Genomic DNA, 13,024 nt, shown 5'->3' on the forward strand with positions numbered 1-13,024 from the left:
CAGCAAAACTGTGTGCGAGAGTTTTTAAAGTGTAGAAGTCGTTGCACTGTCTCGACCTCGGAAGTCCGGATCCAGGGGTAGCACAAATTGTCAGAACTGGGGTATTCCTTGGTTGCAGAGGATGACCATGATGACTTCTGTGCCTTGTCAACGTTGTCACTCTCCATGCTTTGCAGAACCACCTTCCTGGCTGTTGGACCTACCACTGCACAAGAGATTCTGCTGATGCTGGAGGAACTCAGCAGGCTCAGGCAGCATCTATGGAAAGGAATAAATAGGCAATTTTTCGGGCCAAGACGCCTCCAAAATGCTGCCTGACCCTCTGAATTCCTCCAGCATTTTGTGTGCTTTACTGTTGGATCTCAGCTGTCCAGCCAGTTGGAGCTAACTTTTCATGCTGGGGCAGGCATGTCCCTGTCTCACTGGGGTACGAGGTCTGCTGGCTACCCTCACCGGGTCTAGCTCACCTGTCAAAGCATTGTACTGGGGTGTGGCAAACAGCTACAGCTGAATGTCCAAATGGGGACCAAAGATAAATGCGCTGCCCCAGAATGTGACATGGCCATTATTTGAAATGTATCTCCATGTGCAAATGCTGGCCAGACCTGCTGCTTATGAATGTACATGCAGAGTGCCCCAGTAATGGAGATGTGTTCAGTTCCATTCACATCAATGAATATCCTTGTTCCAGTCTTGCAATGGAAGAATCAGAGATGAAGCAACTAAAGACAGTTGGACAGAGGAAACTAGCCTGAGGAACGTGTGCAGTGATGCCTCAAGTTTGGGTAATTTCCCACAATGAGCAAAAAGGAAGATGATTCTTATTCGAATGTTAACAGAAATGTCTTTTTTCCTCCCTTAATGCCTTCTGGTTTCAATTTTATTCTGATTTCTTGATGCTATGTCAGCTAAATGGTGCACAAATATTTTATACACTCATACTAGTCCATGCTTAGATCATACTGCAATGACAATTAGACAAGTAATAATGACATAACCCAAAGTCAACTTTGATGAGAAGTAATTGGTGAAAATGTGCTTGTAGTTCTTTCTTGAACATACTGTCAATAATCCGTCCGTCACCCTGCCAACGGTCAAGTGGTCACAAGAACCGGCTACCTTGGATTTGTCCCTGTGTTTTTCGTCTTCCACTGCTGAATAGTTGCCAAAACGACTCATTTCAGAACAACTGCAAGTACAGCTAACGCTGGGGAACAAGTCCTCAGCATGACAGGTGAAGCATTGCAAAGGCTTACAGACTTTGTTGTTTCCATTATGTTTGACTGCTTCTCAACATCACATGGAATGAATCAAGTTGGTTGAAGACTGGTTTCTGTGATAGTGGGAGCCTAAATGGATCATTCACTCAGCAATTGTGGCTGAGCATGGTTGAGAAATTTTTAGCCTTTACTTTTTGCATTCAAAATGGTGAGGATAATAATGGAACTCCTTTGTATGTGTCCACTTAACTGAGTGACAACTGCTGTGTAGATCTCAGTTGCAGTTTCACCTGGCTGAGAACTCAAATGAAGCCCAAGGTCTTTTCCATGTACATCTTCGAACTGTCAGAGCTCTCCTAGTTAGGACGTGAAGTTCCATAAAACATGGGCTCCTGAGAATGGGGTGGTAATAGGGGCAAGTTCCTGCTACTTATTAAATGCTCCCAATGGATTTATTTACTTAAATGATTGTAAATATCTCAGTGGGATTTGAACTTGTATCACTAGATTATTCCTGATCTCTGGATCACCAGTCCAATGGAATAACTACCATAAATAAAACAAAGTGTTGGGAGTACTCAGAAGCAGCTATGAAGAAAGAAGTAACATTGGGTTGACACTTCAAAATAAATGACTTGATGAAAGGTTGCGAATCGGAAAGGTTAAATGCTTCCTGCTGTGAAGATTATACGTGAGTCTGTCAATCTACTCAATAGATTTCCTTACGATAAGCTGTCAGCCCTGTTGTGAATGCTCTTTTCTTGGATAACACAGTAAAATGCAGTGAGCGATTCCTCCACACGCCAGATTATCCAGTGCGCTGACCTACCATTACAGAATTAGTTTCTCCACTACAAGACCATAAAACATAGGAGCAGATTTAGGCCATTTGGCCCATCATGTCTGCTCCACCATTCCATCAAGGCTGTGATTTATTTTCCCTCTCAACCCTATTTTCCTGCCTTCTCCCCTCCGACGCTCCTAGAAATAAAGAACTTATCAACTTCTGCTTTAAATATACCCACTGACTTCAGCTCCACAACTGCCTGTGGCAATGAATTCCACAAATTCACCACCCTCTGGCAAAAGAAATTCCTCTTCATCTCTGTTCCTAAGGAACACACTTGTATTCTCAATGACTCCCATCCACTCCATAATGTACTGGTTAGGCACAGGAGTACATTCAGCCAGAGACTCATTCCACCGAGATGTAACCCTGAGCGTCATAGGAAGTCATTCTTACCTGTGGCCATCAAACTTTACAACTCCTCCCTTGGAGTGTCAGACACCCTGAGCCAATAGGCTGGTCCTGGACTTATTTCCACTTGGCATGATTAACGTATTATTATTTAATTATTTACGGTTTTATATTGCTATATTTCTTCACTATTCTTGGTGCGGCTGTAATGAAACCCCATTTCCCTCAGGATCAATAAAGTATGTCTGTCTGTCTGTCTGACTCTGTGACCTCTGGTTCTAGACTCCCTCACTATTGAAAACATCCTCTCCACATCCACTCTAATTAGGCTTTATTTAATAGGTTTCAATGAGATTCCCCTGCATCTTTCTAAATCCTATTGAGTACAACCCCAAAGCTATCAAATGCTCTTTGTGCATTAACCCTTTCATTTCTGGATCATTCCTGTAAACTTTCTCTGCACCCTCTCCAATGGCAGCACATCCTTCCTTAGATATGGGGCCCAGAACTGGGCAGTATGGCAGAATGGTGGTTATCACAACCATTACAGTGCTCGGACCTGGATTCAATTCTGACGCTGTCTGTAAGGTGTTTGCATGTTTACCCCCGTGACCACATGGTTCCCTCCCGTATTCCAAAGAAATTCAGGTTAGTAGGTTAATTGGCTGCATGGGTGTAATTGGACAGCACAGGGTTGGGCTGGAAGGGCTTAAGTAAGCAAAATAAAAATATTCCAAATGCAATCTCACCGATGGCTTATAAAGCCTCAGCATTACATCCTTGCTTTGATATTCTAATCATCTCAAAATGAATGTTAACATTGCATTTGCCTTCCTCACCACAGACTCAACCTGCAAGTTAACCCTCAGTGAATCCTGCACGAGGACTGACAAGTCCCTACGCCTTTATTCCTTCTGCCAAAGTGCATGACCATACACTTCCCTACGCTGTCTTCCACCTGTCACTTCTTTAGATATGCAAATTAAATGGCTGCTATAGAACTTTTAAAACTGTCTGTTCCAGACATTCAGCATTTAAAATAATCAATCTGGTAAGGCTGCATATCCTCTTGTCACAGAACAAAATACTTGGGCTAATAACCTTTAACAATGTAGTACATTTAATACTCTGAATTCATTCCCTCAAACTGCTTCCAGACCAGCAAGCAACACAACCTTTCACCCTAATCATGTATTGTTTAAAATGTCCACTTCAAACACAGCCTAATAGGATAGCACACAATTTTACTGACATACGTTTCCCCCCAGCCCCTGCAGCCAATGTCTAAAAGTTTCACATTAATGACGATTTCAGTGACATGTAGTGACAAAACTGCTTTTAACCTTAATTATTAATGCAATGAGGGGGAAAGAGGGGGAAGATGAATACTGACACCAATAAAACAAGCAAATGACCATCCTTCAGACAGATATTGCCTGCCGTTCTCGTTCTTCTCCCAGTAATCAATACGGAACTGATACTTGCCAGAGGGAGAATTTCAAAACAATCTAATCAACGAAGTATAGTATCTGAGGCCCCATTCATCAAACCAGCATCTCTACTGGATAACAGGAGCATTCACTAATCAAATTCCCACCGCTCCCTCGCTTCTAAATGGAGTGCACGATACAGACAAGCTCAAGCTGTTAAAATGCTGTGCGGGCTTCCCTAGAGCATTGACTGCTTGATATACACTCACTGGCCACTGTATTAGGTACCTCCTGTAACTAACGAAGTGGCCGCTGAGTTTAGGTTCGTGCTTTTCTGCTGCTGTAGCCCGTCCACTTCAAGGTTTGACATGCCGTGCGTTCAGAGATGTTATTCTCTGCACCACTAAAGTTATTTGGTTATTTGAGTTATTTGACACATGGTTATTTGAGTTTGTCACCTTCCTGTCAGCTTAAACTTGTCTGGCCATTCCCCTCCGACCTATCATTAACAAGGCATTTCTCACCCACAGAACTGCTGCTCAGTGGATTTTTTTTTGTTTATCGCACCATTCTCTGCAAACTTGTGCGTGAAAATTCCAGGAGATCAGCAGTTTCTGAGATACTCTAACCACCCCAGGAAATCAGCAGTTTCTGAGATACTCTAACCACCCATCTGGCTCCAACAATCATTCCACAGTCAAAGTCATTTAGATCATATTTCTTCCCCATTCTGATGTTTGATCTAAACAACACAAAATTAATCTCTTGGACCCTGCCTGTGTGCAATGATACACTGAGTTGCAACCACACGATTGGCTGATTAGATACTTTCATTAAGGTGTACAAGTGTACGTAATAAGGTAGTGAAATGTATATGCAAATTCCTGATGTAATCCCAATATGTGTCAAATTAGCCAACTGGGGAACCTATCAGTGGATTTAGAACTGACTCGAACATAGGGTGAATAAAAAGCCAAGGATCTTTACGCTGATTGCTAGCAGGTTCGCCTTGCAGGTGGCAAAGTTCCACTCAAGACAATTTGAGACAACCTATACCTGCTCATGAATATATAGCAAACCATCTGAAATTAAAGTCTAGAAGAATATCTACGTGCTCTGCCCTCGTATGAAGAGTGTCATATGAGGGCGCAGCACAAAGTTTTGGCATCGAGGATTTGTTTTCTTGAAGGAAGGCAGAAGGTTAGAACGAAATAAGCCTCTGTTCCAGTCAAGGATGCTTCCCACCAAGGGAATTGTTATACCATTCAAGCCCTCAAACCTGTTCCAGTTTTCAATGAGATTTTGATTGATCTGTACCCTAATGCTATGCACACTTGGATCCGTAATATTACTACAGTATTAATTTCAGCTTTAAATCATTAACTGAGCCAGCTTTGTGCAAAAGAATTCCAGGCTGCACCTTGAGTGTGAAGAAGCATTTCCTAACTTTTCTCCCAATGATTTGAATTCCCTCTCACCTGCAGTCTCTACGGACTCCATCAACTCTTTACAACATTCTAAAATCTCAATCAAATCAAGAGACTTTTTTCTGGCTTCCAGCCAGGTACAGGTATGGAAGCTAACAAACTCTACAGTGTTTATCGGGGATGATGCCTGAGCATGTCTTCCCTGCATTCCCACAGTTTCTGGAAGGATCACCAGGATCCTGAAGATTAATACCATCCACAAACCCGTAAGGAAGTTCAAATCAAATTACATGGGTCAGAGATGACCTGGGACTCAGGATGACTGGCGTTTACAGGATTCGTAAGAAAAATTGTTGCTCCTCATGTATATGAAGGATGTAAGTAATAAAGTCAATCCAACTCCCTGTGAATATGGAGCAGCGTATATCGGCACGGTGGAAACCTGCATCAAGGAGCACAGGAGATGTATGGGTTACCCGGAGAAATCAGCGGAGCAGATCACAATGGCCATAGGATTGACTTCGACAGCACAAAACTACTGTGCCACGCCAATAGTTTTTGGGACTGCCTGGTGAAGGAAGCCATAGGGGAAAAGGATTTTAACAAAGATTAATGTGTTACTCAGCATGAACTGGAATTCCACTGTAAACAAAGTGGGACAATGGAAACCTGATAACCTGATTGGATGAGGACTAACCAATCAGGAGGGCGGATGATTGGGGGGTGGGTAATAAATACCACCAGACTAGACATGCCCATGCATCATCCCTAATAAAGATGGCAGAGTTTGTCAATCAGATATTAGTTATAATCGATACCTGTACCCCGGGTGGAGCCCAAAGACAGTTTATTCATCATGTATGCTCAGGACGCACTAAATCCTTTTTCTCAATCAAACCGCTTTTCTACCTTCTGTGTACTACTGAGTTCTAACCTGACCTGCGCACATTTTTTTACTTTACAGTATCTCAAAACTTGTTACAATAACAAACCAATGATCACAATTTAGCCTTTATGCATCCCTGTTAATGTTTTAGTGAATTGGCACTGCTAATCTTTTCCAAGTCTGATGCCCAGAAACGGACTGGGGAATTCTAAATGGGATCTAACCAAGGTTCTGTGTAACCATAAGCCTTATTTCCCCCACTATCAGCAGATACCCAGTGAGATCCATACACAAGGAGCCAGATCCCAGAGACATTGTAATTGGAGAAAAGCAGCTTAAGGTTGGGGATTTTCGAGGCTTGGTTGTTCAGACTCTTTCATAAACCAGTCATCGCCACTACTTGAGAAATGGGGAAACCACAAGATTATGGAATATCAAAATAATTCCATTTATCACAGACACCCGTCACAACCTCTGGAATCCAATCTGTAAGAACGATCGTTCTTGTAACACAGGGACGGCGGCAGCCCGCTTGATAACCGCCAGATAACTCGCTTTTCTTTGTGTTGATGGAAGACAAGAAAGTCCCCTTTCTTCAAACAGTGAATGGGACCTGCTGTCCAGCCGACAGAGCAGATGGGGCCTCAGTTTCAGACAAACATGCCTGGGCTGCCCATTTCCGAGACACGAACACACACTACTAAATAACAAGACTTCCTATATTTTCCCCGAGGAAAAACTCCATCTATTCACAATTAAAGTATAAAGCCCGCGAGAAGCATCACATCATTTAGAGTTCCTTTTTGTTGTTTTCAGACCTTCACGTGGTAATTTAAAAGTTCCTTTAAAACTTTTTTTTCCACCAAAACTAGTCTGTACTTGCTCAACACCCCCGTCACGCCAGCAGTACCTTTAGGGCGCACTTCTCTCCCGTTTTCTTGTGCACACACTCCAGCACTTTGCCATTGACTCCCAGTCCCAGGACGTGCGTGGACACCCGGTAATCATCGGTGATGGCGTTCTTCTTGATCTCCAGCCGGGGCTGTGGATGACTCGGGGCGCCGGCCCCCGTCGCTTTACCCCACTTATTGGGCGATGGTGGGGTTGGATCGTTGCCGTTATGCAGCATGACTTGGGCAGGGTGCTAGGGACACCTGAGGCAGCACCGAGTCCACACGGCATTCGGGAGGGGCGGCGCTCCGGCTGCCGTCGGGTGGGATGGAACCGGACCCCGGGCTCCGGACTCCGGACTCACTCCGGACTGGGCGGCAGGTGCTACCGCTCTGAGCGCAGCCTCTGGGCTTGGCGATCAGCTGATTTCCTGCACACGTCAGATCTGGCTCAGGGCGAAAGAGATAACGCTGCATAAACGGCTCCGAGAGGCGAAGCTGGAATCGTCAAGCGGAAAAAATATACACCAGCTGCCGGCTGCTTCCTTCTCCCTCCGCTCTCTGAAAGAGAAGATTCTCATCTGGAAAAGAAGTTTTGGTCAAACTTCTTATCGTTGGGAGAGATCACACGGGAAGGAGAGCGTCAAGGCGGTGGAATTCGAATTGTGCGTTATTAATTCCCTGGAGTCATCCCGTCAATGTGTCTGGCTTAACCCTCCCGGCAGTGGTGGGTCACTGATGCCAGCGATCCCAACAGTGGTGACCTTCTGTCACTATTTATGGCTGAGCCCCCTCCAGTGGAGACACGGTGCTATTGCGCGTCTGTCTGACCGCAGTGACAGTCATTGTGCGTCTCAATTTTAATGGTCACTCTATTGCTGCATCTCTGACTGACCGCTGTTGGGGTCACTCTGTCTGATTCCCTCCGGTGCTGACTCTCATTGTGTGATTGATCAAGGCATCACTAACAGTGACTGATTGATCGCTCCAATAGTGACCGCATCACTTCAACTTTACGTGTGATGTCTTCTATGGAAATATAGTGACCCCCTTTGTGCCTGAATTGCCCATACAGTGGTCACTCTGTGCGTGTGAACTGACTGACCCCCTAAAATAGATACCATGTTTCACTCTGCAGCTGAGTAACAGTGACGTGTCTCTCAATGGTGTGATTTACTGACCTTTCCACTGAAGGCACTGTCACATGCAAACTGACAGTGTGAACTTCTGTTGGTCTTTCAGCATCAAGACCGCAAACCAACTCACAGAAATGAAAACTCTTTCTACAGTGAACCAGAGATTCCACCTTGGTCACAATGGAAGAACAGGGCCTCAAATTACTTCCTAAAAGTACAGATTTGAGGAGGGTGTTCTCCTGAATTTTTGCTTAAACTAATTTCTATCTTTCCATGAATTAATTTAGATTAATCAGATTTTTTTAAAAAAGATTTTGGTTTAAAAATCTCTTGACTAATTTTCTTGTGAATATCTTCATGGTGACACATATAGACTTGGTTAAATAAATTGACTTTGAATTCCAATATAGTTAATAGTCACAATCTTGTGATTTTGATGTATATACTGAAAAATGGGTTTAATCGCAAACAATTTGGTCTCCAGGGTTAAGGAAGGACATCCTGGCTGTAGAGGAAGTGCAGCGTAGATTCACGAGGTTAATTCCTGGGATGTCTGGACTGTCTTACGCAGAGAGGTTAGAGAGACTGGGCTTGTACACGCTGGAATTAAGGAGATTGAGAGGGGATCTGATTGAAACATATAAGATTATTAAGGGATTGGACAAGATAGAGGCAGGAAATATGTTCCAGATGCTGGGAGAGTCCAGTACCAGAGGGCATGGTTTGAGAATAAGGGGTAGGTCATTTAGGACAGAGTTAAGGAAAAACTTCTTCTCCCAGAGAGTTGTGGAGGTCTGGAATGCACTGCCTTGGAAGGTAGTGGAGGCCAATTCTCTGGATCCTTTCAAGAAGGAGCTAGATAGGTATCTTATGGATAGGGGAATCAAGGGATATGGGGACAAGGGAGGAACCGGGTATTGATAGTAGATGATCAGCCATGATCTCAAAATGGCGGTGCAGGCTCGAAGGGCCAAATGGTCTACTTCTGCACCTATTGTCTATTGTCTATAATAAGCATTTTAATCAATCCGTTACCTTTAAGCAACTTGATCATTAATAACAAAAATGACTTACCTTTCTACGATCTTTTACAAGAATATGATTTTTTTTTCACCAAAATACATCAATAAAACCAGCACAACTGATCAGAGTCCTCAGGCCAATGCCTTTTAGAACTTTCAGTATATCCCAAAGCAGACTCAACAACATAATTTTCAAATGGAGTTACCAAATGATTCACCAGGCTGAATGGTGAGACCAGCAGTTCCACTGAACTTATCTGAGGGATGTCTCCTGAACAGAACAGATGGAATTCCAAATAAATTCTCCACTGTGATACTATTGTTGAGATCAAGCTAAATATTTAAATAAATATTGTCATCTATTATATGACCTCATCATGTTACTTAATTAACATTGAAAATTTATCCAAGTAACAGTGCAATGGGATAGAATGGAATAAAATTAAGTGATGAGCTTTGAAGAGGCTTTTTAAAGAAGATGGAAACACAAGAGTTTATGCGATGGCTTGTTGCAAAACAGCATTCAAACCCTTTCTCTAACAATACTGTGTGTTTACCCCACATCAAGCACTTCAGTTCAAGAGGACAGGTCACCATCACTTTCTCAAAGGCAACTAGTAAAGGGCATTTAAATGTTTACTTAGCCTGCGAAACCCATATCCCTAAAATGAATATATTTTTAAAAAAGGTGAACATGGTGTACCACAGAAATCTCACCAAATCTCAGTATTTGAAGGAGTAAATTAGAGAGAAAATGGCAAAAATTTTAAATAAAAGCCAAAATCATATCATTCTTTTAATGGTTTTGTCATATAGTCTACTCTGACACTCAGGGGTGTATCTACTGAAAGTAGCACATATGGCAAGCACTGAAACCGCGCCCCTGTCCAAACATCTGACACCCATCTTTTAGATAACTTTACCATAATATCAACTCAAAAATACAAGTCAAGCTTGTTAATCTTTTAATTAACAAATTATGGTACTACATGAAAATTATAACTGCACCTTTCTTGCTTTCACTGGTGCAAATTGGTCTATGATGTGATCAAAGTCAGTGCTTTCAGTTTCTTCTCTTTCTACACTCAGCAGAGCAAGATCATAGAGCCTCTCAAGTATGAAAGTATTAGTTTTAACTTGCTGAATGATCTCTCACAGCTGGCGACGGAAACTGCGATGGTTAGCATTATCTGAATAGCAATGCAAAGATTGGGGAAGACGCTCTCATCTCCATAGTGAACAATAAATTCAAGAAACTCTTCAGGTCTTGATACTTTCATGTTGACCCGCCTTGATTGCAACATTCTGCAATCCAAAGTTTCTTCATATAGTTGCTGTCAATCAACATCAGAGCTGTACAATTCGCCCAAATTTTCGCACTTTTTCTTTAGGTCGTTACTGTCGGCGCCATAACACAGCCCCTCAACATCGAGAAGGAACCCAAACTTGGTGTCAGTGTCATGCAAACGAGCAAACCTTTCATCCATTTCTCTGTGAAGATGGTCAAGTGTTCCCTTCATGATTTCTTCAATTTCCTCCTTAGCTGTTAACCCAGCGTCTCTCGAGTTCTCATCAGCCATTCGTTTCTTTCATCTCTGACATCTTTCAACTTCAATATTCCATTCTTGACAGAGACCAACTCCTTCGTCGAGTGACTCACTGACCAACACTTTTCTTTCATCATAAAAATGATCTCGGAGGGCTTTCAAATCCAGGGCAGCATCGTGGAAGTTCATGCTAGGATCCTGCAGCCCCTTTTCAATGCGAATGAGTACTTTGTTCCAAAATCCTAGCAAAATCAGAAAATCGTAACTCAACATGTGGTTGTACAGCTGCCTTGTGTCACTTCTTAATTCACTGGTCTCATTTTCATCTATCATGACCTGGAGAACTTGAAGTATCTCCTCAAGGTATTTGTTGATGGGCTTCACTGCTTCTGTCTTTGCACTCCACCTGGTTTCAGACTCCAACTTAATAACCACAGGCACGGCCTTTTAGAGTTTTTCCCAGTGCTGTATTGAACGAGAGAAAAACACGTAGAGAGCTTCAATGGTTCCAAAAAACGTGAGCATCATTGTATCCTGCTTGGCTGCATGTACACCCACCAAGTTGAGTGAGTGATTGTTGCAATTCACAAACACCGCCAGGTTGTTTTTCTCACTTATTCTTTGATGAACACCACTTCTGTGTCCAGCCATCACAGCAGTGTTGTCATAGCACTGTGACCGACAATCTTGTAGTTCCATTTCATCCTTCTCTCGCTGTTTCAAGATGTCTTCAACCAAGCTCTCAGCATCCTTCTGGCTTATCTGGATAAAACCAAGGAAGGACTCACTAACATGGATTGTTTTCCTCTCAAAATCAACTTTCACATACCCCACTACTTCTGATATCTGCTCACAGTGTGCCTGATTAGGAGTCGAATCAAACATGAGACCATAGTACTTGGATTTACGATCGCTCTGGCGAGCAGTGAATGCCATCATGTGGATGAATTTGTTCTGGACACCCGGTGAAAGATAAGACATGAATCCAGGTTGACTTTCCAAATGAGTGAGGTGTTCTTTCATGACAGGGTTAAAGATGGGCAGTAGTTTCAGTAAGCCAAGGAAATTTCCCACATTGGAGTCATCGTCTAGCTCAAGTGACTCCCTGTGTCCTCGCAAAGCCAGATTCTGAGTCGCAAGGAATTTTATACAGTGAGGGATTCTTGTCAAGATATCACGCCACTTCTGCTTTTCCTTCTCAATCTGCTACTGAAATAACTCCTCTGTTTCCAGCTAAATTTCTTTCTATTTCTTTCCACTGTGTGAAGCATTCCCGATGATTCTTGGCATTTTCATGAACACTAATCCTTTCAGGTGCTTTCCACTGGTTGAATCCACTTTCCTGCTCCAATAAGGATTGATGGTCTGACCGCGAATAGAGAAGACAACAGATACAAAATGCAGACTTCTTAGAAGAGGAATGGACCAGCCTTAAGCGAGTCACTTCCTCATCACGATCATTTCCCAATTTCCTCCTGAACCAAGTTTTGTCCATTAAGCAGTAATTTGTTGGTAAGAAAGGCCGCTCACTGTTCTGAAAATACTTCGAAACCAGCTTTATTATTTCTGTTCTCAAAGCGTCAATCAGAATTGCTTTTCCAGTATCCTTGTCGAACTTCAGAAGTCCAATGTCATGCTGTTCGATCACTTCTGGTATGACAGTTTGAGGCTCTTTGACACCATCCAATTCACTAGGTTCAGTGTCGTCAAGTTCAATTTTATCAGGTAAAATTTTGTCAATAAACTCAACATCACCACCATTGTCTTCCCCTCCTGTCATATCCATGTTCTCTGTGGCAGCCTCACTGTTAATCTTGTCATACTTGGATTTATCTGACTTGACTTCCTCCTCGGCTTGTGACGCATTTGTACTTGATCCACCTTTGGATTCTAACAAATTGTAGCAGGTGCAGGCGACTCCATGGAACGTGTGGAACTACTTGTTCTGGGCTCTTCAAAGAAGGGCGTGAAGAACTTGCTTGACTTCTTGGCTTCCTCCGCCCCCAACTTTCATCTCTTCCGTCCTTCAGCTCCACTTTCCTTCTTCATGAAGAAACGTTTCATGGTCTTCTTACACAATGCGCTGAAATAAGGCCAGCTTAGTGCTTCTCAACCATGATAATCAAAGACAGATCATACATCTGAAGAAAATTCTTTTTTCACTATCCGAGGATGGCTTGTCTGACTTCAATAGAAACTGATCAGTGGCACCCCCCCCCCCCCCCCTTCAAGTGGCATCCACGGCATGTGCCATACCTGCCATACCTT

General features: G+C 43.0%; 1 protein-coding gene across 1 annotated transcript in view; it reads right to left on the reverse strand.

Moving 5' to 3' along the window:
* Nucleotides 1-7,791, reverse strand: part of LOC140741939 (MAP kinase-activated protein kinase 2-like) — a 163,921-nt gene extending 156,130 nt beyond the window's left edge. The window contains exon 1 of the mRNA XM_073072529.1: nucleotides 7,072-7,791. Within this exon, the coding sequence (XP_072928630.1) occupies nucleotides 7,072-7,290 (219 nt within the window). The 5' untranslated portion in view covers nucleotides 7,291-7,791. The remainder of the gene's footprint in view (nucleotides 1-7,071) is intronic.
* Between the last annotated feature and the right edge of the window lie 5,233 nt (nucleotides 7,792-13,024).

Source organism: Hemitrygon akajei, chromosome 19 (assembly GCF_048418815.1).
Source record: "Hemitrygon akajei chromosome 19, sHemAka1.3, whole genome shotgun sequence".
In the NCBI taxonomy this organism is placed as follows: Eukaryota; Metazoa; Chordata; class Chondrichthyes; order Myliobatiformes; family Dasyatidae; genus Hemitrygon; species Hemitrygon akajei.